This window comes from Sebastes fasciatus, chromosome 16 (assembly GCF_043250625.1).
Source record: "Sebastes fasciatus isolate fSebFas1 chromosome 16, fSebFas1.pri, whole genome shotgun sequence".
Taxonomy (NCBI): Eukaryota; Metazoa; Chordata; class Actinopteri; order Perciformes; family Sebastidae; genus Sebastes; species Sebastes fasciatus.
The window spans coordinates 10,476,155-10,503,102 of NC_133810.1; the positions used below are offsets into that span (position 1 = coordinate 10,476,155).

Consider the following 26,948-nt stretch of genomic DNA (forward strand, 5'->3'; position numbering starts at 1 on the left):
GTCTCCTGGTTGAAAGGCAGTCTATTCTACATTGCGAGCTCGGAGCGTAGCATATTTACGCAGATACATTTGCATTGCAGTCAGTACAGACTACATGGCGTACACATAACATGCCAAAAGCAACAAAGGCGTTATTGCATGCAAAATGACTTACAAACTGCCGTGCTAGTCATACGCCATTTGGTGAGACCGGGATGGTCAAGCTCCTTTAAGCCTCAATGCTCAACTTTAACCAATCCTAAAGTTATGATCAGAATTTCCTCACGCTGATGATCTTCCTCTTCTCTCACTGTGAGACCATTTGGTCCTCATGAGTACAATACAGAAACACACATGCTTGTAGAGCTGGAAGTTGAGCTGGGGATCTTGAGGCTTTTGAATGTGGCTCTCAGTCAAATCAAATAAATGTAGCATGTCATCCTTCAGCCGTTTGTTCTGCAACACTTGTGAAGATGGATTTATTATTACATTCAAGCACACACACACTTGTTTTCATGGGGGACAATGCAGTTTTCTATTACAATTAAACTTTACACACACTTTTTTTTTTTTTAATGCCCCACAGTTCCTGGCTGAATCCTCAAGGACAGCGGCGAAAACGCAAAACATCACTTCAAGAGGATGTTTTTAAAGGTATTTTATTACCGGAGTGTGTACAGACCTTTTGTATAATCATCAATTATAGCAATTCTTTAGAAAGCATTTTTTTTTTCATAAGAAAGTTAGGCTTTTGAAAAGTCCAAATGCAGCAGAGCAGTCGGGTTCCTCATAAATATATACGTCCGTCAAATCCAACTCAAATCGAACAGCGTCTGCATGAAGAGGCCTGCTGCTGCACAGAAAATGGCTGAGATGAAAAATCCAATTCTTGATTACAGGGAGCCATCTAGTGGCGGCTGAATGAAAGAGCAAACCAAAAGCAACAGCAGAGCGCTACTATTTCCAGCAAAAAAAATAATAATATAGTAATTTGCTTTATGGCTTAACAAGGACAAAATACACAAAAAACTACTTTTTTTTCTCTCTCCCAAACCACCTGTGCCTTTTAGATTCAGTTAAAATAGAAAATAAAAATCTATGTTACAGTCCAATATTTTTCTCTAACATTTCACAAATACTCCATCTATATAAACATTGATAGGAACACACAATATAAACCATCCGTGCCCTGCAAAAACCTCCAATTCTACCATTTTACGTCATAAATTAATTTATTTTTTACTGTAAATAACCAACAGGCGGTCTGTTTACTGTATAAACTGATGTTACCATGATGATTGTTATAATATACAGGCGTCTATTGACTTTTTCATGATTGTTTTTTGGAAACACTTAGAAATTCAAGGTCTCTGCAGCACACAAGGAAACATTTTTGCCTGTGTAAAGAAAGGCAAACACAGGAACACAACACAAAAACTCATTCCATAGTTCTGTAATATAAGTCTCCTGAAGACCAAAGTAGAACCAACTGAACTTTACCTTTTCATTATACAGTACTGTTAACAATAGAGACGATGAACAAAGAATTTATACCAAAAAAAACCACTCAATTAAGTGTTGTGTTTTTGAGTTGAAAAGAAAGAGAATAGCTGTTTTTAGTATCTTAACTGCCATTACATGCATTAACCCGTATTCATCAGACCTCTCTGGAAGCCTGGTACTTGAGGTGTAGCTATCGCTCATAATATTTTTTACCGTATGTACCATGAAAAGTAAATCTTAAAGTGAGTCTTCTCACTTGTTGAATCTGTTTTGTAGGGCACTGTTTGTATTAAAAGACCGCAGAATGAACAGTGCACTTTTACATTTAAACGCCAGAAGTGACAAGTAAATAAGAAATTAAAAACAATATAGGAAAAATACAAACATAATGCAAAAACAAGTTACCGGCCTTTAGAAATATTCTTCTTTTTCTTCTTCTCTTGATAATAAAACAAATCACTAGTAAACACCTTCCTATTTCCTCGAAGGAAAAATAACAGGGCGGGGGTAAAAAGGGACAAGGATACTCCTTTAGCTCGTCTCCAGTTTGGCCATTTCCTGCACGTAGATCCCGATGCTCTCGCTGTCAAACAGCACAAAGTAGACGGTCTTGATGGTGGAAGACATGGTGGCCACAAAGTAGGTGGAGATGGCCTTAAGGATCAGCTGGGCCGCCGTCTGCTTCGGGAAACCATTCCTGACAGGAAAGAACACACACTTTGTGAATGTGGTCAAACGCTGGAGAGTCATTTGATCATAACTGTGGTATTCATTATGTTAGAGGATAGTTATTGTTAGAGTGTGAGAGAGCGGGATTGAGAGATATAGAGCGAGTAAGAGTGTGAGTGAGAGAGTGAGTGAGAGAAAGTGAATAAAAGAGAGTGTGTGTGTGTGTGTGTGTGTGTGTGTGTGTGTGTGTGTGTGTGTGTGTGTGCGTGCGTGCGAGAGAGAGTGAGAAAGAGTGTGTGAAAGAGTGAGATAGCGAGTGAATGAGTGAGACTGCGTATGAGAGAGAGAGTGGGAGTAAGTCTGAGAGTGAAAGAGTGAGTGAGAGAAAGAGTGATAGTGTTAATGAGTGAGTGTGAGCGGGTGTGAGAGTGAAAGAGTGAGAGTGAGAGAGATTGAGTGAGTAAATAAGAGTGTGTGAGAGAGCGGGTGTGAGTGAAAGAGAGCAAATAAGAGAGTACGAGTGGGCGTGAAAGAGTGAGTGACAAAGTGAGTGAGAGAGTGGGAGAAAGAAAGAGTGAGTGACAGTGAGTGTGTAAATGAGTGATGTTGAGAGTGAGAGAGTGAGTGTGAAAGAGAGTGAGAGAGAACGAGTGTGTGAAAGAGTGAGAGTGAAAGATTGAGAGAGAGGGTGAGTGGAAGAGTGAGAGAGTGGGTAAGAGTGTGTGAGAAAGAGTGAGAGTATGAGTTAGTGGAAGTAAGAGTGAAAGAGAGAGTGAGAGTGAGTGGGAATGAGAGAGTGAGAGAGAGAGCGAGTGTGAGAAAGTGATTCAGAGAGCGAGTGTGTGAAAGAGAGAAAGAGTGAGTGTGAGAGAGTGTGTGAGAGTGAGTGAGTAGAAGAGAGAGAGAGTGAGTGAGTGAGTGAGTAAGAGATTGTGTGGGTGAAAGGGAGAGAGAGAGTGAGAAAGTGAAAGAGAGAGCAAGTGTGTAAGGGGTAGAGAGAGAGTGAGTGAGAAAGTGAGTCAGAGTGAGTGAAAGAGTGAGTCAGAGAGAGAGAGTGAGGGAGTGTGTGAGAAAGAGTGTGAAAGAGTGAGTTAGTGTCAGAGAGGCAGGGAGTGAGAGAGAGAGCGAATGTGAGTGAGTGAGTGAGAGAGAGCAAGTGTGTGTAAGAGTTTGAGAGTGAGTAAGAGAGAGAGTGATTTAGAGAGAGTGAGAGATTGAGTGAGTATGAAAGAGTGAGAAAACTTGTTGTCCCCATTAGTCAGATAGACACAAAAACATGGGAAAATGGGGTCCAGGTTAAAAAATACAGAAGTTCCCCTTTAAACCTGACGAGGGTTCACAAGTAGATGTTTCTTTGAGCCAAAAAGGTTGGGAACAACTGCTCTAACCTCCATGTGCTGCTCTCACACTTTCTTACTGTTGTTCCAACACATGGCATGTTTGTGTTAATCTTTCCCCATCAAAGTGGAGGTGTTGACCACCGTTGCCAGGTAACCATGTCAACTCTCGTTTTGACTTACACAAAGAAATTGGAGAAAAATGTACAAGCGGGCAGAGACACATGAGCACTAAGATTTCACTGCTGACGAAGCAAGTATGCCACTCACGATGTTATGAAGACATGTGAGAAGGCTTTTCTTCCAGGTGGAGTAATGATCACCTTGTTGGGGTGAACTCAGGTACCGTGTTAAAGTGTTATGTAACCACACTTTATGGCAAAACCACCTCTAATTTTAGACTAAACTAAAGCCAGAGTGAAAAAGCCCTCAAGTGGATGTTGTTAATGAAACAACACCTCATACTGTCAGTCAGCTTAAAGGTCTTATTGATAACATCATGTAGATGAATATTAAAAAAAATACATTTAGAAAGCCTTTAGAACGGTGCCAAATAAAAGTATGGCTTATGTCAGGTGTGTTTTCTTACCTCCCGCTACCAATGGAGGGGAAAGCCACAGACTTGAGTTTCTTCTCGTCCGCCAGAGCCAGGCAGTTCTTCACCGTCTTGTCCAGCATCTCCTCACACTTGTCGGAGCCCCAGCCTGGACTATTACAGTGGATGACGTATTTAGCAGGCAGACCGAAGCCGGCGGTCAACACAGCTGCAGGATGGAGAGAACAGAGGATGAAGAGTGGTTAGTAAGGTGCGGAGAGGAAATATAGATGGGGACAGAGCATTTTTTTAGCGTGATTGATTGATTTGCACTTTCAAATTTAAATAAACAGAGAACTGCTTTCACTTCCATGTTGTGCTACATTCCTGCTAATGTACAAATCTTTGCATAACAAAAGTGAATCTCCTAGAAGCAAAATATAAATAAAATTGTACCAAAGCTTTTTACTAAAATATTACTCTTCTACTCTGGACTGCAGCCGCAACATTCAGGAAAGCTTTTCACAGGCTGCAGCTGTAGGGTGTGTGCACTGCAGCATGACAGCTCCCCAAAAGTGACGCTAAAACATCTTGATCGCCCCCTGGTGGCTGGCTGGTAGTTTAGGAAGCACTTGATTTGATATGCAGCAGAGTTTTCTATGAGCGGAGCACGCATTTTAAAAGGTAAATATTGCGGCCGATCATGTTCATTTAATTGTGGGAAGCCCAAATCGTGATTGAGATCAATATTCGATTAATTGTGCGGCTCTAATTTCTTGAATTTTATTTTTTTTAATTACCAATTATTAGTCTATAAAATGTCAGAAAATTGTGAAATATTTAATAATTTCCCATAGTTCAACATGATATCTTCAAATTGCTTGTTTTGTTTGGCCAACAGCCCAAAATATAAAAAAAATATTTACTTTACAATGACATAAAGCAGAGTAAAGCACCAAATCATCAGGGTTCAAAAAGCCAGAGTTAGTTAATGCTTTGGCTTAAAACAAACTGAATTTGTATGTAGATCAACTAATTGCTTCCGCCCTAAATTAAAAGGTGCTAAATGCGAGATTGGGAGCAATTCTATTGCCTTCGCAAGGCTCTCAACATGGCAATGGCTGAGCAGCTAACGGTGCTAACAGCAAAAACAACGGCAACACTGCTGACAGAACTAACAGTGTTAACCTGGGGGGGGATCCAGAGGGTGGGTGCTACGCTTCCACACCGGCGCCGTTGGTCTGAAAAGCGTTTTCAGCTCTTACTGCCGTATGAGAGCAGAGCGTTCACACTAAAAGTACACATGGCCGGCTGTTACGTAAACAAAGCACAGAGAAACTCTGATAACAACACACACACACACAGAGAGCGACTTCATTCTCTGCTCAGGTAGACATTACTCCTCTATATCTTTACATAGCAAATAGTTGTTTGCTGCTATATTAATGCTACGGTTATTGTATGGAGCACCTTTAAATATTCTACAATATCACTATAAAAAAGACAAGAAATTGGATGACCATCATATCTGTGAGGCCAACAACTTAAAAGATAAATGTTTACACAACATTGAAAACATAATGAAACTAAATAAAAGAACAATGTCTGCAGCCACGCACAGCTGCCACCTGCATTATTTAGTGAAATCAGCACCGTAAGTATACTTTTTCTAAGACACCACCTCATATTTAGCTAAATTTGTGCAAGTCTTGTTTAGTCAGACAGTGAGTGAACTTATTCACCTCCGACATGCTGCTGGATTTTCTCACGTCACGTCCATTGTCTACAGTCAAAATCAGCTTCATTAACTAGTTTTGTCAGAAGTCGAAGCCCTGGAGGCTCGAGATGCTAAAAGAACACTTTGCTTTGTGGAAAATGTATGCAGCAAATCTCCAAGGGCTTAAAATGGTTTGGCCAGAGTATTACAGCGAGGTGGGCCGGAGAAATCACTTCTCCAGACAGCTGAAGAGGAGCAAAGAAAAGGTGAAGAGAAAAGAAGACACGAGAGAAGAAGAAGTCAAGCCAGCAGCCGTAGACGGTGTAACTCAGCCAAAGCCCCCGACTCTCTGAAGTGAGAAAGCCTCCAGTCAGATTTTATTAGCCCACAGCGAACGTGTGACTGGACTGGAGTCAAAGCTGAGGACGAGCTCATTTCCAGATGGCACACAGAGAGGATGGAGAGACTTCACACGGCGGAGCGAGAGCCAGTCACACACTGCATGTGTGATCTGGTCGTGAGGTAAAGTGTGTGGATGATGATGATGATTACAGTCTTCATGACTGCATGCAAAGTTCAACTTCTTTTATGGTTTGGGACAGAGGAACAGTTTGTGGTGGTGTTTGTGAACTGCACACACACATCGCCCGTCAATCAAACTATGCGGTCAGTAATGCAACATTTCTGCTGATGTAGTTTGAGCTTCTATGCCGTCCTTTTTTTGTCAATTTAGCCGACAGACTTACTTTATTCAATCCGGAAAAAAAAAGATTATGTTGCTGCCAGAAATAGGAATCGTATTACTTCCTGTGTGCGACAGTTGTTTCTACAAAAGACCCTCCAGGTGTTATTCTATATTTTTCTAATTGTCAGTAAATTAATAAGACAAAAGTCCAAAGTCTCTCAATACTTTCTGACTCTTTACGTGTCTTCAGAAAGGGAGTTGCTATCAAGTGGCTAAATGGGACTACTAAACGTCATCACGCCAAACACTAGTCCGCCTTTATCTTAGTGGTGGTGACGTGAAGTTATGCGACAGTGGTGTAGTTCGTTTAACGTTAGCTTTTTACTTCTGGCAATTGCATTCATGCTTCAAAAAATCATAGAAGCAGTGTTCAGTTGTGGAGATAAACTTGCTGAACAAAACGTGTAATTATAACATTTGTTTGCCACAGAGCTTATTTTTTGCAATAATCCAAAACCCAATGGAAAAATCCCATTGGCTTTTTGTTGAAGGAACCAAATACGTCATCCCTGCAGCATTCTATAGTCCAAAATCCAAAGATACTGAATTTACTCTAACAGAACAGGAGAGAATCCTCATCCTCTGGGGAATGTTTGTCACTTTCGCTTTAAAAATGACAATGATTAATTGAATATCAAAATAGTTTATTTTTCAGGTGATCATCTCAATTAATCGTTGCAGCTCTAGATTTCACAAGGAATACATTTTTCTGCGGCACTTCCTGGTGTAACCAGGCACTTAAACAAATGAATCACTTCCAAGTAATACAGTAAACAAGCTTTCGTTCACCTTTCTTAAAATTAACTTTATTTAAATTGCCATGCTTGAATCACTGGGGGAAGCTTTTCATTTTGTCTGCCAGGCAAATACCACTGATTACATGTGATAAAAATCATATTATTATAATTTTTATTCAACTATCTGTGCAGCAGCTCACTCATATGAATGAACCATGCATTACAAAATAAGTTAAGTTCCTCCTGTTTTGGGAATATTAAACAAAATGTATTTAACTTGAATAACTTGGTGAATAACTGGTATCTGCCTCGCCTTGAAATTGGGAAGTTTGCTCGCAAAATCCAGATGAGCAAACACTTTTTACAAGTATTTTAAACATCCTGAAGAACTTGTCTGACAGCTGTTCTCAACCAGGTCTGGTCAGGATGACCGTTTGGCCGATCCAGATCCCCAGAATCCCTGACAGGCTCTGCTGGCTCGGTGTTCAGTCACCTGGTAATCTATTCATGAGCTCCACACAGAGACCGGGATTATGATGCTGAGCTAACTTGGCTGAACGTAAGAGAGAGAGCAGCGGTGAAGGTGGGAAGTGTTTGAAAAAGTGAGTGTGAGTGATGAATAATGAGAGAGACAGATGGAGAAAGAATAAGAGAGGGACAGAAAAAGAAAGTGGAGACAAATGGACTGAATGATAAAATAATATGACGGCTCAAACAATATGGCTCTCTGAAGACTGGTGCCTGTAGTTTTAGACTAACGTCGCCAAGGACACATATAACGGGCCAAGAAGTCTTTGATCATTTTCATGACAAAAATAACCACCAGTTCTCTAAAAAGTTCAATGAAATTCTGGCAAAAATGTAGCCTTTAGGAGAAGAATGAACTAGTCAAAGTGTGTGAAATCTGTGTTCTTGTCCAAAGGGGTAATCCCTGCTGCAGTGTCCTGACATCATTTACTGAATGTGAAGGCAGAGGCCAAAAGGACCCAGCCCTATTTAGTTTGGTGTGTGTGTGTGTTGAGAGATTTACATTTACGGGACACACTGACATCACTGTCATAGGAGCTGGGTGGTGCTTGAGAAGATTAATATGCACTTTCCAACCCCTTCAATGGTGACATTGGAAGAAAGTCATGAAACGTCAGTGTTGCACATCGCAGAATGAAAACATAAGAAGAGACAATTGCATTGTAGCATTGCTCTTTGTGGTGTAAACTGGAGTTTACATTCACACTTGTTTTCTCTCAAGTTGATATGGACGTTTACTAGTTTTAGCTGTACACATGCCGCGTTTAAAAACGCGTGGAAAACGTGCTGCTTTCATTTAAGTTGCTTGGGAGGTTGCACTCCTGTCACACCTGCCGTTACTACGCAACCAAAACCTGCATGCTCGTCATGGACGATTATGCAATTAATCACGATTAAATATTTGAATTGATTGATAGCCCTAATAAAAAGATTAAAATCTCTTTACCATCCACACAATAAGCAGCAGGTACTGATCTGTGCACTTACCGCCAGCCACCTCCAGAGGGCCGTTTTTCTTCTTCAGCTCCGACACCGCTTCTAAGAACTCCTTCCCTCCCTTCTTTTCCAGAGCAGAGCCTGTAAGTGGAGGAGAGGATTGGAGTGATTACATCCTCACATACTGCTGGTGGACCGATAGACAGACACTAGGACAGAGGAGAGGTGATGACATGCAGAACTAGGCATGACAGGCAAGCAGACAGACAGACATGGAGACAGATAGACAACGATGCTGTCAATCATTTCACCTGGTTTCTCTCTGAATCTCTGAGGTCATGCTGCGCACCGATTCTCCGTTACTTCATTTGTGAGACTCCGGAAAAGTCTCACAAATGAAGTGCAAATATTCAGGGCTGCTATTTTCTAAATGACTCACTCCGAGTCAGTTAAACTAATGTATTAAAGCCGCGGCCCCTAATTACTTCCCTCTGTCCTCACATACTGGCTTATTTGCAGTGGACTGAGGGCATTTCCTTTCACTCCTAAATTAGAGTGTGAAGGGTTTGTTTAAAAGAGAAAAAGGCTAGCAGCGTGTTATAAATGAAAATGTAAAAGCTCTGTTAACTTGTCTGAATACATGTTTAATAGTAAAACAGCCCAAGAAGCAATCTAAGTTCAACTCTGAGGAGGATGAAGATGAATTTAGAAGTTTTGAGACAACAGCCATTTCCACATCGATCACACTATTTCAGATTTACTCAGAGCTAAAGAGAGAAGCCACAAAGGAAACCAGAGAGGTGATTAAAGTCTACCAGAGCCAGAAAAAAATATGTTCTGGCTGCAATATTATTAAAAAAAAACAGGCAGGAGAGAAAAGTACAATAAGGTTAATGTCATCCCTTTAAAGAAAAGTTAGTGATAAAAGCTCTTCAAATTATTAAACAGCCAATACGAGCAAGCAGATACAAATAAGAATCTTTGTAGTCTAGTCATTAATGGTTCAATAGTTAAACATTCATTAATTCAGATGACCAGTGATCATCGCTCAGTTTTATTTTGAATCATCAGGAAATTAACTTCTCAATCAAAAACTTGGTGGATTCTCTTTCTAACCAGCTGAACTGACAGCACAGTCGAGGGGAACAGGAAATGAAGCGAGTCCCAGATCGCCCACATTTCAGTAAAGTGGCACAAAGCAGCAACAACAAGCAGCAGCAGCAGCAGCATGGTTTCAGGATTACACGGACAGAAATATACAGTTGTGAGTATGCATTACATGATAAACTCAACTGTTCTGCACTTAGATATATGATGATTATTAAGGGTAACTGTGGCCCTGTTCTGACCTGGCATTAACATGCATCCTGGGTGATCCGATCAAAAGTGGACAGCTCTTAGTAGGTGTGAACGCACTCAAGACACATTGAGATCTGATCTCTCAGACCACATTCGGAGGTGGTCTGGGCCACGTATGGCCACATTCTTTTAGCAGTGTGTACGCGAATGTGTCCTGGGCCACATTGAACATGTGAACAGACAGGCAGACGTGAGCGCTTGTCTGCCTCGCAGTATGGAAACAGTTTCTGTGCTCTACTGTATCCTGTTGGTACAACTGTATTTCATTAAAATATATCTTATCTATAGGCTACATATCTACAGACTATCAGACTAGGCACGCAAAGTGCATTATTATCATACTGGCAGTAATGTGTTAGTGTTTATGTTCCGGTGATCTGCACAGGGCTGACGCCCGCTCGCTCTCATTCCTGGCTCTCTGAAGGTCTGTACCTCGCTGTTGCCTGGGAAAGGTGGCAGTGACGGAGGTCCCCGCGGGCCGCTGGTACAATAACCTTTTATTTTGATGTTAATAAAATGTACCCGGATTCACAAATATGTAGGATATCACTACCGACATTCCAGTAATATTAGCCTCGTGTTTAACATTACTACGCGTTTATTTGCATATAGAGTGGGGAAGTGAAATCCGATCAGAAGTGGTCACTCAAGACGCATGTGGAGACACATTCTAATGCCAGGTGTGAACAGACGTACTTAGAGCTGTCCGCTTGTAATCGGATCACCCAAAACGCATGTTAATGCCAGGTCTGAACAGGGCCATATTGAAGTACTGTATGTGTTTTCTTCCGTGGGATTAGCTGTAAAGGTGAATCATCAGTCATGGCAGCGACACATGAGCCACCCATGCTAAATTAAATTTACACATTCTGCAGGCTGGCTGTAGCTCGTGCCTGTATGATGTGACAATAAACTTGCAGACTGTAAAGTTGCTTGAGACTGTGAATTTTCACTGTAGTCGCTTAATGTTTTTGGGAAGGTCAGATAAGGATCGGGTAGTAGACAATGCAGGGGCTTTTCTCACATAGCAGAATTACTAAGCGATCGGGCGTTCAGACTGAAAACAGCCCCGTGTTAAAACAATGCAAGGGGCTGCATTGGCGTAAAAATCCAGCCAACTCATTAGTCCTGCTTTCAGAGACTCTCGTTGCAAGCAGGAACTGTTTTGAAAACTTTTTGGTGCATAAAAATGCAGGAATTTCTGACAACTGGGAAAACAGAGTCGTCTGCCAACCAACAGCTTTTTTTTTTATTGCAGTAAGCTGCCAAATTCAAATTATCCTTTTCAACAATGTCCACATTGAGTTTGTCTTCTGGGCTAGGTTTATTGAAAACATAGCGTGTGACTGCGACGCTGTCTGGCAGCTGATTTTCAAATCTGGGAAACTGGAGTTTCCCATAAGCACTTCCTTGCATACATAAAATAGTCCCTGCTTGCACATTTCAAGCCTCTGCAAGTAAATGTTCATTCATGATAGAGTAATGGTTCTTTCAGTCAATGTTTCACCAAATTACTCAAATATTTCAGTGAAGCATTTACAGTAAGAACAGCAGGGAGTGGTTAAAAAGGTTTTCTTACTAAATAACTACAATGCAGAATAAAAAAACAGTGCTGCTGCTGTGATGTTTGTCCACAGATTGCAGTGCAGACTATCTGGAATATGCAGAGAGAGAGAGAGAGCAGACAGGCACTCGCGGTCTCTGTGGTGTCAATGGTTCCTTTACCTACTTCACCACCTGAATAGAGGGAGGAGTTGGTCGGGTGAACGACAGCGTCGCTCTCCACGATGGAAATGTCGGCTTGGACAACTTGCAACTACAGACGACAACAACGACAAACAACAGGCAAACAACATGGTGGTAAAAACAGTGTGTGTGTGTGTGTGTGTGTGTGTGTGTGTGTGTGTGTGTGAGATCAGGAGCAACAAGATGGGACAAAAAAAATAGAACAAAAAAGGATGAAAGAGAAGAACAGGAAGAAAAGAGACGTCAGCGCGCTCCTTATTGACTGAGGACATCACAGGAAACAAGGAGGCAACTGAGGACATGGTGGGTCACATTATGTAATTAGGAAGCAGGACTGCACAGTCAGCCAGATTAACTTACAAAGAAATACAGTAAATTACCTTCAATTTTTATTTTGTATAATTTTTTTAGTTTTTTAAATTGGGTACATTAAAACAACAATTCTTTGATTCTATTTTCTGACTAACTGTGTCGTCCTGTTTTCTTGGCTCATATAAATGAGCAAAGAATTTTGTAATCACACTCCAGGCCACCGACCTTACAGTCAGGCTGCAGAGAGCAACTAACAGAGGCTCATGTCATGTTTTTCTTCTATGAACTGGTGCTCTATTTCATTACAATAATTGTCCGGAAATTAGTGATTATTAAGCATTATTAAAAAGGTCTGACAGCCATCTGAAAGGAGGACGACCTGGAATGAACCACAACACATCTACATGATGGGAAGAGAAAGCGGGATCACTGCTCTGAGGAGCTTTGATAAAAATCCTTGAATGTCTCCACAGAAATCCATGTCTTGCTACTGGGAATTGTATGTTATTATTTTCTATTGATCAGCAAGAGAAAATCAGTCTCTCCCTTCATTGTCAGTCAAAGAGCAGGGGTGAGTTACTTGAAGTCAAAGAAGATCAAAGTTAACACTGCGAGCAACACCATTAATAAGTTATTTTATTTCCCGAAAGTCATCAACTAGCACTTCTGCTGAGGAAAGTTGGCTGTAGCAGACGTCAAAAGCTGATCATATAGCACGCATCCTTTTGCAACCAGTGTTTTTTCATTCATTTCGAATGGCTGCATCTTTCATCAGGGTTTACTCAACCGCCCCATGAACGATATGTACCACCCCCTATAGCTATATAGTTAAGAGAATATTAGACGAAACTGACAGAAGTGCGGGAAGTCACAATCCGTCAGCTACTTGAGCACCATGGACAGCGCCATGGATTTATAAATACACAACACACTTACGTTATGCATAATTTATACTTCTGCTGAACAAGCTTGAACAGAACTCCCGCAGAGCTGCAGAGATGGTTTGTGGAGCTCACGGAGAGCTGCAGAGACGCACCGCGCACCTCCTGAAAACTGACTACACGCCAGGCACCGCAGAAGTTTGATTGGACCTGAGCCAGGAAGTGGCATGTCCGGACAAGTACCTCCTATCCGTTACAACAACAACCTTATTTATTCTTAGCACAAGAGCTCCTCTTCATCATCCAACTCTTCCATAATTTCTTTTTCCAGCCATGGAGTTGTGTTGGGCCATACCTATATGGAACTACTGAATCAAATAAATCAAAGAGCGCCTAACAAAGGATTTGAAAACCGCGGGTCAAAATCAAAAAGAAATTACATACTATGTGCATCTGCTGCAGTACTATGTATGCCTGGCGCGCGACAGGTGCACGCACAGAACACATAGACGCACGAGTATAAATCAAGCACTAGGCTGCTGATATTTCAGAGTCATGGTCGGGGCCATAGATTCTAACTTGAACAAACCTCAGATGAAGGGTCAGTGAGTCGGGCAGAATAGACTATCATAATCAACGAAACAACCCCTCTGCCCCTGCACTCTCTCTGCTACCAGGGGTTAGAGAGGGGAGAGCTCAGTTTTAAAGCTAGAAGACTTAAGGAATCCATTGGTACCAACTATGTCATACTAGTTTGTTGGGAAGGAGGCTAAATAATGCTCCAAACTTACACTAAATTTTGGTGAGGAAAAAACTGGCATTGCCACTTTCAAACGGGTCTCTTGACCTCTGACCTCAAGATATGCGAATGAATTGGTTCTATGGGTAGCCACGAGTCTCCCCTTTACAGACATGCCTACTTTAGGATAATAACATGCAGTTTGGAGCAAGTCATAGTCAAGTCAGCACACTGACACACTGACAGCTGTTGTTGCCTGTTGGGCTTGAGTTTGTCATGTTGTGATTTGAGCATATATTTTATACTAAATGTAGTACCTGTGAAGGTTTCTGGACAATATTTGTCATTGTTTTGTGTTAATTAATTTCCAATAATAAATATATATGCACATTTGCATAAAACAAGCATATTTGCCCACTCCCATGTTGATAAGAGTATTAAATACTTGTCTTCCTTTGAGGAACATTTTGAACAGATACAAAATGTGTGGTTAATTTGCGATTAACTATGGACAATCATGCAATTAATCGCGATTAAATAATTTAATCGATTGACAGCCCTAGTTTTAAATAATCAAAATAAACAGTGATACATTTGTGATTCCCTTCAAGAGAAACTCAAAATAATGTGTTGTAGTTCAGCCATATATATATTGTAGATTTATTCAATATCTCTTCCACTTTCATCAACTAAGTTGCCCACAGTGTAAATGAACAGACCTGGTACTTAATTCACTGACAATTTAATTTAGGAGAAGTTGTCAAGCTGTTGAACATTCAAGGATTTCTAATCTCAAACCCCACTGGGACCAGAGAGTATGGGGGGGGTAAGGGAGCTCACCTAGATCATCTTTAAGTTCAAGTTCAGCATTGGTGGGGTTGATGACCCCCTCCACGTCAAAGCCAGCCAAGTTACTGACCTCGCTGTGGATAAGGTTGAGCTGCGGAGGGGGGAAGCAGGGAGGGGAGGCGAGGCATGCAGAGGAGGAGGGAGAGCAAGAAGGAAGAGGGGAGGAAGCAAAGCAATTAAAACCAGATTCACACCACTGCTTAAAAAGGGATACCTTGACTTTTTGACGATTTATAGAACTGAACATTCAACATATCTGCACTACAGCTGAAAGCCTAAAGTGGGCAAATGCTAAATGTATTTTCTGTGCAGTGACATGTATGAATTAATGTCTAAATGTGTCCGATAACCTACATGCTTTGTACACAAGAAACTAAATAATGTGTCATCTCACAGACAAAAACACCGCAACAAAAGGTTTTACTGCTAACTGCTATATCAGCATTAGTCAGCATGAAATCAGACCTCTTGATAAGCTCTTTAATACACAAGTTTTTATAGCAAATTGCGACCACTAAAAGAGGGCAAAATAGGACAGCAGGCACATTGATTAGGAAATGCTAAATTATTTAAAATGTCAATGGAAAGAGCCTAGATAATTAAGACCACACAGACAAATGACCTCAACCAAGAGGGACATTGGTCACAAGCTGAAACTAACGAACAGGGACATGATGGATACAATGTTAAATAGGTCTTTTTCACAGCAGACATTTTGACTCGTCATAGTAAGAAAAGCACAAGCGTTACAAATAACATTAACAATGGCTCTGTTTAAGTGTCCCAGTAAACCATGACAGTCAGCCAGCATGCACAATACCAGGACCCTGAAACTGAAGCAGCTAAATGCAATTCAGCCATCAATAGTTTGATTATTTACACCGGTGCTTTTACTACTGTGATATGTCAAAAAAGCTCTATGGCATACAATCTAATTGTACCCACCTTTGTAGCTGTGTTTCTAGTTATTTCAGAGTGTTTAGGTCATTTTGTCTACATTTATATGTCTAGCAATGTCCCTATAGTCCTGTTGTTCCTAATGTCAGTTTATATTCTTACCATTTACTAGAGCAGCAACGATTAATCAATTAGTTGTCAACTATTAAATTAATCAGCAACTATTTTGATAATCGATTTATCGTTTGAGTAATTTCTTAAAGAAAAAAAGTCAAACTGATTCCAGCTTCTTAAATGTGAATATTCTGGTTTCTTTACTCCTCTATGATAGTAAACTGAATATCTTTGAGTTGTCGACAAAACAAGATATTTGAGGACGTCATTTGGGAAACATTGATCGACATTTTCCACCATTTTATAGACCAAACAACTAAACATTTAATCAAGAAAATAATTGACAGATTAATTGACAATGAAAATAATACTTAGCTGCAGCTCTACTATCTACTGTAGATTAATTTGCAAAGATAATTCCAGTACATTAATATTTTATATTTTGTTTGTTAAAGTTTTAAAGCCAGCAATTTCACCAAGACTGAAGGAATATTCTAAAACAACAAAGTCAAAATGTCAAGGTATCCTTCTAAATATTAAGAATTATCAGTGCATATGCCACATCCTGTTAGTTTCTTAGATTCATTCGTCATCTGTTAAACAAACACCACATTTCACCTCCAATGATTCAAAACGTGGTAATAAAAGGCCTTCCCAAACAAAGCAGTGAGAGTGAAAGCAGTGAAAACACAACAGTTAATTTGGAGTGTGCGACTGAGGCTGAACACTTGGGCAGGAAAAGTGCCGTTACGATAATTAAGTCCATAAAACAGAAAACAGACTAGCTTTTCTCCTCACGGGTTCATTATCTTAATCAGTGGGAGGTTAACTGCATTCATTTGATTATCATCCACTGGTTTCAAAAAGCTGCTGGAATCTGTGGTCAGATACACAATTGAGCAGAGACATAATGAAGAAAGAATGACAGCAGACAAATACTTCCTGCTACTGAGTGTACTAAGTATGATTGCAAAATGAATGCAAAACATCTAAATCACCATGAGCCAAGACAGCATGAGTTTAAACCCTAATATTTCAGCCTTTAGAAATAGGCAAAAAAGATGTAATTTTTAATATATTTCACATTTTCTTACGCTACAGACTGATGTTTTCCAAGGTTCCTAAAGATGATTAATTCATGGTGAAGAAGCAAAATTGCCTAAGATTTCTGACAAAACCACAAGCAAGAAGTCTGTCATGTGCTTTAAAAACTAGATCTGCTATTACATCAGGTCAGTGTTGAATAATATATTATTAGCATATGCACAGCAGACCAAAGCATGCAGCGCCATTAGCAGCAATTAAAGTCACAACTGAGCTGAAACGTTGAGCTCTGGAAGTAAATTTACCACATTTGTACTTCTATGAAGAGCATTTAATGGTTTGCATTATAATTTTAACAGTGTAATAGAGAGTTTTCATGACTCACCAGATTGTAAAACAACTACAAACTGCATTCCTGTAGACACCAGCAGTCAATCCTATCCTATCTGTTTGTGTTTAATCTGTTGTACTACGCTACAAGACTGTGCACAGCCAAAATCATAATAAATCAGAAATGACTAACATTTATTATTACCGTTGTCACTGAAATTAGGGAACAAGTGACACTTGCACTTCTTGCATCATTCTTGAGTCACTCATTCTCTTACACACACTGTTGTTCCCCCTCTGCCTTTTGTGTTTTTCAATCTCAAATCTATTTTTATAAGCTTCTGATCTTGTGATCTTGAACATTAAAAAAAGACTTGAAAGGTCTGACTTTCAGGCAAATTTACTTCCATGTTTCAGTTCAAATAAAAAAAAGGTTAAAAAGAAGTTATTATGCTCAGCAGGACCAAAGCGAGGGGAGCTTACAGATCTGGCAGATCTGAGATACAGTAGACAACACAGCATTCATGGTTGCTACTATTACAGCACAGCACTGCTCTCTGTTGTGTAGCACTATGAGCCCTTATATGAAGTCTGGTGAATTATAGCAGACCTGTTAGGAAGTACAGCGTGATGGAAACTTACATTGATAGAACAAAATATCACAAACAGCTTTCTTTCTATGAGACAGAACAGATAACTAATTATAACATTACCACATCGTCTATGACTGATTTCACCTCTTAAATCTGGTTCAGTTGTGACAGACACGTATAGATAAAAGACTGAATAAAACCAGATGAATATTTTAAGGAGGCATATCTAACAGTTTGTAGTCTAAAGTCAGTAGAAGTCATTTAAATTTAAAACCCTGTGGCTGAGAAATATATAAAACATATCTTTGGTTTTATCAGATAAGATCCTCCATGACTGAACAAGGCATAAGATTGTGTCTTATTCCTTTGACTTATGAAATATTAAACTCTTTTAATATGTGTGGCACTGTATTTTAGAACAAGTCCTTTGACGACCAATTTTAGTCCTAATATCTAACGGGTGTATATAGTATGCATCTATGCACGTCTTACTTCATGTATTTGTAAGTTATCAAAGATTAGTCTAGAACTATTTCTTTATAAGCCTCATTTTAGCCTGGCATGAATTAGGTATCTGTTCATCCCAAACTTAAATCTTTCAATAGTACAACGGCGTTTTAGGGACATTGTAACTAAAAAAATAATATATATATATATATAATATAATATTCCGAGAAAAAACTTGGATATTCTCTGAAGTCACAAATTTGCAAGAAAAAACTAAGAATTTTTTTTGTTTTTTTGTCAAGGAATCACATCACTTCACTTTGCATGTTGGATCAACCTCATCAAACTACAGACGCCACCCTTAAACACTACTGTAATGTGATCCGCAGAGTGCAACATAAATCAATTTATAGTAGTTTTTATTTATGTTCATAAAAGAACACTGACAGAATATGAAAGAAAACATATACAGTATGTATCTTTCAGGACCTTCGCCTCGCTCAGAGGCCGTCCATCAGTGAAGACATCCGCAACAGCGATTTTTAGAATTTATCCAATAACCCATTGGCAAAATAAAACATACAATAGGTCAACATGAGGAAAAAGTACAATGTATACCGATGTCAGCATTATGCTCATAAAATCACACAGAAAAAAACGTCCTTACCATAAAATCACTACTTTATGCGAAACAAAAATCGGACACTCTAAATTTGCGACTTTAATCTAAAAAAAAATTCAGTTTATTCTTCCAAATTTATGACTTTATAATCCGAGAGAATGTTCACGTTTTTTTCTTGTGAATTTATGACTTTAATCTAGGAAAATCGTTTTTTTTTCTTGTAAATTAGCCACTTTAACCTCAGAGAATAGCCACGTTTCTTTCTTGTAAATGTACAACTTTTTTCTTGGAATTTTACCTCCCTCCCACATCTCAAATTTTGTTTTACCTACAATAGCCCTAATACGCCGTCATCCAATAGAGACTCACCTGTAGTTCATTATGCATTTAGCTTAGACTTGTCCGTCTAGTTCTACAGACAGAAAACTGACCTTTTGACCCAGGAAGAGGCTCTTGGTGGAGAGCACGGTGAAGCTGTCAACTGGAGATCCCTCTGTGGTGCTGTCTGCCGACGCCGCCTTGCTCACCTCACTCTGCTTCTGTTGAGGACACAGTACATGTTGACACTATGAAACACTATAGGAATATTGTTTTCTCCAGGCTATCTAAGTCAGTCTTACATTAGTCACTAATAGACAAGCTTTATAAAACAGGTCAATTTAAGTGTCTACAGCAAATCTGACTTATATTTAAGTCAAAGATTAGGTCTATTTTTATGCAACTGGCCCCAGGACTGAATGCTCAAAAGTTAAAACAGGCTGCTCCAGACGTAACAGGTGTAGGTTGTAGAATGACATGTCTATGGAACTGCGCTTTGTTGGCATTTTCCTACTTCCAACTACTGTATACACCGATCAGCCATAAAATTAAGACCACTGTCAGGTGAAGTGAATAACATGGATTATCTCGTTACAATGGCACCTGGCAGTGGGTGGGATATATTAGACAGCAAGTGAACATTTTGAACTTTGAATTTGTGTTGGAAGCAGAAGGAAGGAGGACGATCTGACGGAGACGACACGTACGGCAATAAAAGCACAACACTCACCAGCAAAATTCAGTGTACGCCCGGCCGATCTGCACCCACCAATGGGCTTTTCGGTCTTTGTTATGATCGTGTCTGTCTGACATATAAAGCTCAGGATAGACAGACGCGGCCAAAACAAGCTTCACCTCGAATTTCTACAGTGACGTCACCGGTGTTTTTCTGAAAGGTTCAGAGGTTTTCAACTAGAAGCACTCGGAGTGGCTGCACAAAAAAGGCGGAGGGCTCAGAAAAAAGACACTGGGTGCAGCGCCTTTACTCGACGCAACCGCAGGTAGCTGCAAACATTTTCTCCTTTTTTGATGCAATGGAAAAAGACGCTGGTGCTCAGAAAAAAACCGTATGTGGACACAGGCCCTACATGGTTAAATAGGTTCAATAAAATATTTCTGGTGCTCTCAAGCAGACAAACACTTATCACACATTCGACCACAATCACCAGCCTATTCACATGAAGGAATACCTTAGCCTTTGCGCCGCCCTTTTTACCACGCATTTTCTTGCCCGTCGTTTTCTTGACCGGCTTGGGTTTCTTCTCGGGGGCGGGTGAGACGGGTGTCTCCAGTTTTCCCCTTATTCCTCTCTTCTTAGCTAACAGCTCTGGATGGATGTTGGGCAAGACTCCACCTGCTGCGATGGTCACACCTTTTAGCAACTGAGATAGGAGGGCAAAGTTAAAAAAAAAAAAGTTCACATAGTCCCACACTGCCCGGAAGGTAAGAAGTCAATCTAAAAACTTGCATTGAAAAAAGTTTTTTTACAGAATGAAAACATCAGTGGTGTTGTCCTCCAAGTGGCAGATTAGGAACTTTTAAATAAACATACTATCATGTTTACAGAAATGTGTCTAAAATGTTTTTTTCAGATGCGTGCAGCAGCTGACCTGGTTCAACTCCTCATCGTTGGCGATGGCCAGCAGGATGTGTCGTGGTGTGACGCGACCCTTCTTGTTGTCTCTGGCTGCATTACCTGCCAACTCCAAGATCTCAGCTACATGGGTGAAAAAAAATATCATCAATAAACATTGTAGAGCACAAGTGGCCTCTGGATATATGTACAGCTTTTAAGTACTTCTTCATCACAAACCATCATATCTCTAAGTTGAAGCTGATATAATTTTTGTGGGAAAAGCTCCTAATTTATAGCAGTTGTGTCTTTGTTGCATTACTTTCTGATTTCTGAGTAGATGTCACTGAATATAAAGATTTTGAAAATATTATATTTGTGTCAAAACTTAAACTGCCCTTACATGTTAAAAAATATATATATTTTTACAGTTTTTATTATTTTGAATTTGGATTTCTTTTAACGCCTACAGATATAAAGTAACTAATGATTTAGATCCATTAACATCCACTGTCATAGAGCCTTGCTAAGGAAAAAGTTGCTAAGCAGCCAACAGTACAAGACTGCACATCAGTTGTTGGAGTTTACTGCCTAAAAAGCATCTGTAATAAGTACATAAGTTGTTGTCTGTATTGAAATATGCATTTTTTTTATATCTTATTCCTTCACCAAAGAATAAATCTCACCAGTAAGATACTCGAGGACAGCAGCCAGGTAGACGGGCGCTCCCACCCCGATGCGGTATTTGGGCAGGCCCCTCTTGATGTAGCGCAGCATGCGACCTACGGGGAAGATCACCCCGGCCTTGGTGGACCGGGACGTCTTGGTCGACTTCTTCTTTGCTCCTCGGCTGGACATGGTGCTGAGACCGCTACCGGTGTTGGGCTCTGCAGGGACACAACAACCAAGATCCATTAACAAATCTACATACGACTGATTCAACTTTATGGTGAGTAAATAAATAAGCAATAATACAGTACTGAGTAGTGTGACTTCTATCTTAAATATGTCACTGCCAGATGTGGAAAAAATACACTCATCTTACTGGTTAAAAATCACAAACTCACGCTGCAACACAGGAAATACTCCCCTTACTGGAAAGCTGAAGACTTGCACAAGACTTGTCAGTATGACTTTTTTGTTTTGTTTGTTTATTTATTTACACAGGAGTTTTTGCTTAAAAACCCTCCAGATGCTTGAAAAGTGTCATTCTCCAGGCAGCATATTACATGATATAATTACAGTAATGTAATATACATGATTAGCACATATCTATCAATCAATAATTTTAGACATAGTAAAAAAAATTAGACATATTTTAGCAAATTTGACAATGCATCCCATAAACACCCATCGGTTATGCAAATATCAAGAAGACTCATTCATAATTCAATGTCAAAGACTAACTTAAACTAAGAGCATATGCTCATGTGATATGGCATGGGAGTTTTCGGACATTAATGGATTGTTTTCTTAATACTTTTACAACAAACTAAATGCAATTCCCGAATAAGTTACCAATACGCTGTTTTCTTTAACCTTTTGTTTATGAATGTTTGACACCACCATTGATAAATAAACAAATCAATACAATCCTGAATAGGTTTTACATCCCAAAACCAAGACTTCAACTACAATAATAAACATTATGCTTTCAGGGCTAAACCCTTCATCACAAGTCTATTAATCACCCTCTAGGCATGTCAGTTTCAAAATGTACTTCATCAGTCTTTAGTATTTTATATTGATTACCCAAGAAAGGATTTTTGTGTGTTTTGTTTAGATCCCCCCTCAGGCTAAAAAAAGCAGCTTAAATGTCACACCAGCTGTAGACATGGATTATCTCATAAGAGCTATGCTGCTGCCAGAGGATATTGTATTAATAACATGCCATTAGCACCCTGACATCTTGGGAATGGCAAGTTAATAAATGCTAATATGATTTGAACTTGAATAAAAACTATTTAAAGTAAATCCTGTGGATAATTTCATGTAAAAAAAAAAAAAAACAGATTGTGGTGGAAATATTTCTTATTGTACCAGATGCAGACACCAATTAGCGGTCTGATACTGATAATTAATTAGCTCTATATATCATACGATACAACTTTATTGTCAGTTTGCATTGAAATTCATTTTGCATCCATAGACAGCTCAGTTTGAGTTTACATCTCCTTGGCAGCACATTAATTATTATTTAACAACAAAATGGATTGTATTAATATTGCATTAAGACATTGAAATATGTCTTATTGTATCAGATGCAGACACCAATTAGCTGATACAGATGATTAATTAGCTCCACTAAAAAGGCCAGGCTAAATGCAATTCCTGAATAAGTTACCAATACGCTGTTTTCTTTAACCTTTAGTTTATGAAGGTTTGACACCACCTTTGATAAATAAACAAATCAATACAATCCTGAATAGGTTTTACATCCCAAAACATCAGCTACTACTACAATAATAAACATTATGCTTAAGACCTATGCTGCTGCCAGTGGATATTGTATTAATAACATGTCATTAGCACCCTGACATCTTGGGGAATGGCCAGTTAATACATGCAAATATGCATATTTTAAGTCCAATAAAAACTATTTCAAGTAAATCCGGTGGATAATTTTATGTAAAAAAAAAAAAAAATTGTTGATTGTGGTGGAAATATTTCTTATTGTACCAGATGCAGACACCAATTAGCTGATACTGATAATTAATTAGCTCCACTAAAAAAAAAGGCCAGGCTAAACCTGCTTGTAATGCAAGGTTTTCAACACATCACACATCATATTATTAAACACAACTCTAATAATTAACCATCCAATAACGTTATTGAACAAGCAGCGATAGCAGATCATAAACATCTGCAGCTCTAGTCCGGACAGGTGGAGGTGGAGGTGGAGGTGGTTTAACCGTGTCACAACTGACTGTTTGCTGGCAACTGACAGACGATTTCCGCATGTCAACAAGCCCGATGGATGTCTTATTTTATGCACAGAGTGAGCCACTACATTAAACATTAAAATCTGAGCTGTTAGAGGACGTTTTCCTGTTCAGGTCAGCGAGCTTTGGAGTGGAAATAACCACCGAGGAGAGCGGCTGCAGCTGCCCGGCTCCTCCTCTCCCCTCCCTGCCTGCCTGCCTGTCAGCTCCAGCTCTCTCTCGGCCTCCATGCCAGTAAAAAAAACACATAATAAGCAACGTTAACGTTAACAGAGACCGACAACAAGCGTACACGACGGTGGATTTACTTACAAAACACACAGCGGAGCGGGGAGGAGAAGAAGAAAAAAAAAATGTCTCTCCGGGTAACAAGCCTGGGCAGTGTCCTCCTCCTCGACTCCCACAATCCACAGCGCTGCCTAGCTGCCACTACTGGAGAGAGAGCTGGAGAGCTGAAACCTGCTGAATCTGCTGCCGAGATGATCTTTAACCCTTTACACCTTTACTGATACAGGAAAACACGTGGTTTAAACTGAAAATGATGACCGTTTCCCGAGCAGATCGATGCTAACACTCACATTTAAGCTTACAGACAGTCGTATTATATAAAAAGCGTATTTTTACTGCCGGGCAACGTCAAATTCTTTAGACCAGGTGTGGCGCTAAATCTGGGCACCTTGAACAAATACACCCCCCCTCAACAGCCACCACCATGCACACCTCATGTTTGATTAACCTTTATTAACCCTCAACTACATTTACAAGAATGTTTTTTTCTTATAATGTAAATAAAAGAAGTCAATAAAACAATATCAGGGCAACAATGTGCCATAAGAATAACTAGTTGTTGGTACAGTTGCAACTGTAGCAACTTGCTAGTTAGCAACTAGCTGTAAGCCAACTAGCAACTTGCTAGTTAGCAACTGTAGCTCTAAGCCAACTAGCAACTTGCTAGTTAGCAACTGTAGCTGTAAGCCAACTAGCAACTTGCTAGTTAGCAACTGTAGCTCTAAGCCAACTAGCAACTTGCTAGTTAGCAACTTGCTAGTTAGCAACTGTAGCTCTAAGCCAACTAGCAACTTGCTAGTTAGCAACTGTAGCTGTAAGCCAACTAGCAACTTGCTAGTTAGCAACTGTAGCTCTAAGCCAACTAGCAACTTGCTAGTTAGCAACTGTAGCTGTAAGCCAACTAGCAACTTGCTAGTTAGCAACTGTAGCTCTAAGCCAACTAGCAACTTGCTAGTTAGCAACTTGCTAGTTAGCAACTTGCTAGTTAGCAACTGTAGCTCTAAGCCAACTAGCAACTTGCTAGTTAGAAACTTGCTAGTTAGCAACTGTAGCTCTAAGCCAACTAGCAACTTGCTAGTTAGCAACTGTAGCTGTAAGCCAACTAGCTAGTTAGCAACTGTAGCTCTAAGCCAACTAGCAACTTGCTAGTTAGCAACTTGCTAGTTAGCAACTGTAGCTCTAAGCCAACTAGCAACTTGCTAGTTAGCAACTGTAGCTGTAAGCCAACTAGCAACTTGCTAGTTAGCAACTGTAGCTCTAAGCCAACTAGCAACTTGCTAGTTAGCAACTTGCTAGTTAGCAACTGTAGCTCTAAGCCAACTAGCAACTTGCTAGTTAGCAACTGTAGCTGTAAGCCAACTAGCAACTTGCTAGTTAGCAACTGTAGCTGTAAGCCAACTAGCAACTTGCTAGTTAGCAACTGTAGCTGTAAGCTAACTAGCAACTTGCTAGATAGCAACTTGCTAGTTAGCAACTGTAGCTGTAAGCCAACTAGCAACTTGCTAGTTAGCAACTTGCTAGTTAGCAACTGTAGCTCTAAGCCAACTAGCAACTTGCTAGTTAGCAACTTGCTAGTTAGCAACTGTAGCTCTAAGCCAACTAGCAACTTGCTAGTTAGCAACTTGCTAGTTAGCAACTTGCTAGTTAGCAACTTGCTAGTTAGCAACTGTAGCTCTAAGCCAACTAGCAACTTGCTAGATAGCAACTTGCTAGTTAGCAACTGTAGCTCTAAGCCAATTAGCAACTTGCTAGTTAGCAACTTGCTAGTTAGCAACTGTAGCTCTTAGCCAACTAGCAACTTGCTAGTTAGCAACTTGCTAGTTAGCAACTTGCTAGTTAGCAACTGTAGCTCTAAGCCAACTAGCAACTTGCTAGTTAGCAACTGTAGCTGTAAGCCAACTAGCAACTTGCTGGTTAGCAACTTGCTAGTTAGCAACTGTAGCTCTAAGCCAACTAGCAACTTGCTAGTTAGCAACTTGCTAGTTAGCAACTTGCTAGTTAGCAACTGTAGCTGTAAGCTAACTAGCAAGTTGCCAGTTGACTTACAGCTAACTTCATTGCAGCATATTTACTAACAGTGGTTGTTTGGGGGTGAACAAACACAAAGGGTCAGATTAGGATAAGAGTCTTCAGACATGCAGCACAGTGGTGCTTAGTAGAGCTAAATGCTAACATCAGCATGCTAACTTGTGTTCACAATGCTAATGCTATAGGCCTGATGTTACCCACGTGCATCATCTTAGCTCAGCATGTTAACATTTGCTAATCAGCACTAAGCACACTGATGGGAATGTCATTAGTTTTGCAGGCATTTTGGCAAAAATCTAATTATTGCACAAATTTAAATTTTACCTGATGATGGTGCCAAAGTCAATTTACCCAGATGGGTACATGAATGTCTGTAGGCCACCAAATTTGATGAAAACACATCCAATAGTTGCTGGTGCTGGTGGGTCTTTGTGGTAATCACATACAGGTGCTCTTTGGATCCTTCAGGAGCTTATTCATTCTTGTGAAAGGCTCATTGGATAGGTGAAATATGATCTCAAAAATGTACAAAATGCAAATCTAATTCAAACTTAATCCAAGGCACACTTTAGGGTTTGTACAAACTTAAATTTCCTTTATTTTACATGGCAATAATTGTTTAAAATCACCGTGTTGCAAAGGTGTTCATCAGTGTCAGCCAGCATTCAGCAGTAGCTTACACACCTGTGTTGTGTTACACTAATCAGTAGAGTGGGAAGGTGGTTCTCCATCAATGTGCAAGTCGATTGGTCCAAAACAAGGAAATTACATCATCAGTAGACAGGTGAAAAAAGGGGAAGAGAAGGGGAGGGAAGAAAGAGGAGATGTGGTGTAAACCTAAATGATTAAAATAAATATGATATAATGTGACTACTGAGTCATGGTGGACATAATACTTTCTTATGTAGGTCTACACATGATGAATTCCTCAATCTATAACACATTTTTCTGTTCATGCATACAAACACATCTTGACTACAAAATTACCTACCCCTTCAATAGTTCAATATATTAAAATTAGCTTGATTCAAATATGTAATTGTTTTTAAGCGCATGATTGTCCAAAGTTAATCACAAATTAACCGCATATTTTTTTTTACCTCTTGAAAATGTACCTTAAAGGGAGATTTGTCAAGTATTTAATACTCGTATCAACATGGAAGTGGGCAAATATGCCTGC

At 39.8% G+C, this 26,948-nt stretch overlaps 1 protein-coding gene across 3 annotated transcripts; it reads right to left on the bottom strand.

Moving 5' to 3' along the window:
* Positions 1-622: 622 nt before the first annotated feature.
* macroh2a1 (macroH2A.1 histone) lies at positions 623-26,446 on the bottom strand. 3 transcript variants are annotated; one of them, XM_074610976.1, is made up of 9 exons: positions 26,093-26,446; positions 21,197-21,397; positions 20,548-20,654; positions 20,128-20,319; positions 19,051-19,158; positions 14,564-14,663; positions 8,738-8,827; positions 4,078-4,252; positions 623-2,179 (listed from the first exon to the last, which is right to left on the bottom strand). In XM_074610976.1, exons 2-9 carry the CDS (start codon positions 21,366-21,368, stop codon positions 2,014-2,016), a joined length of 1,110 nt encoding a protein of 369 aa, XP_074467077.1. In that variant the 5' UTR covers positions 21,369-21,397; positions 26,093-26,446; the 3' UTR covers positions 623-2,013. The 3 variants fall into 3 exon arrangements, with proteins under 3 accessions (XP_074467077.1, XP_074467076.1, XP_074467078.1); XM_074610975.1 differs by lacking the exon at positions 26,093-26,446 and adding an exon at positions 23,765-23,919; XM_074610977.1 differs by lacking the exons at positions 14,564-14,663; positions 26,093-26,446 and adding exons at positions 11,771-11,861; positions 23,765-23,916.
* Between the last annotated feature and the right edge of the window lie 502 nt (positions 26,447-26,948).

What these genes read in the sequence shown, in the direction of transcription:
- macroh2a1 (XM_074610976.1), bottom strand. Translation starts at nt 21,368, where the DNA reads ATGTCCAGCCGAGGAGCAAAGAAGAAGTCGACCAAGACGTCCCGGTCC. An exon ending in TGTCCTCGAGTATCTTACTG is followed by an intron (nt 20,655 to 21,196) that starts GTGAGATTTATT and finishes TCACCCATGTAG; the next exon opens with CTGAGATCTTGGAGTTGGCA. An exon ending in CCCTCCATTGGTAGCGGGAG is followed by an intron (nt 2,180 to 4,077) that starts GTAAGAAAACAC and finishes CTTTCCTGTCAG; the next exon opens with GAATGGTTTCCCGAAGCAGA.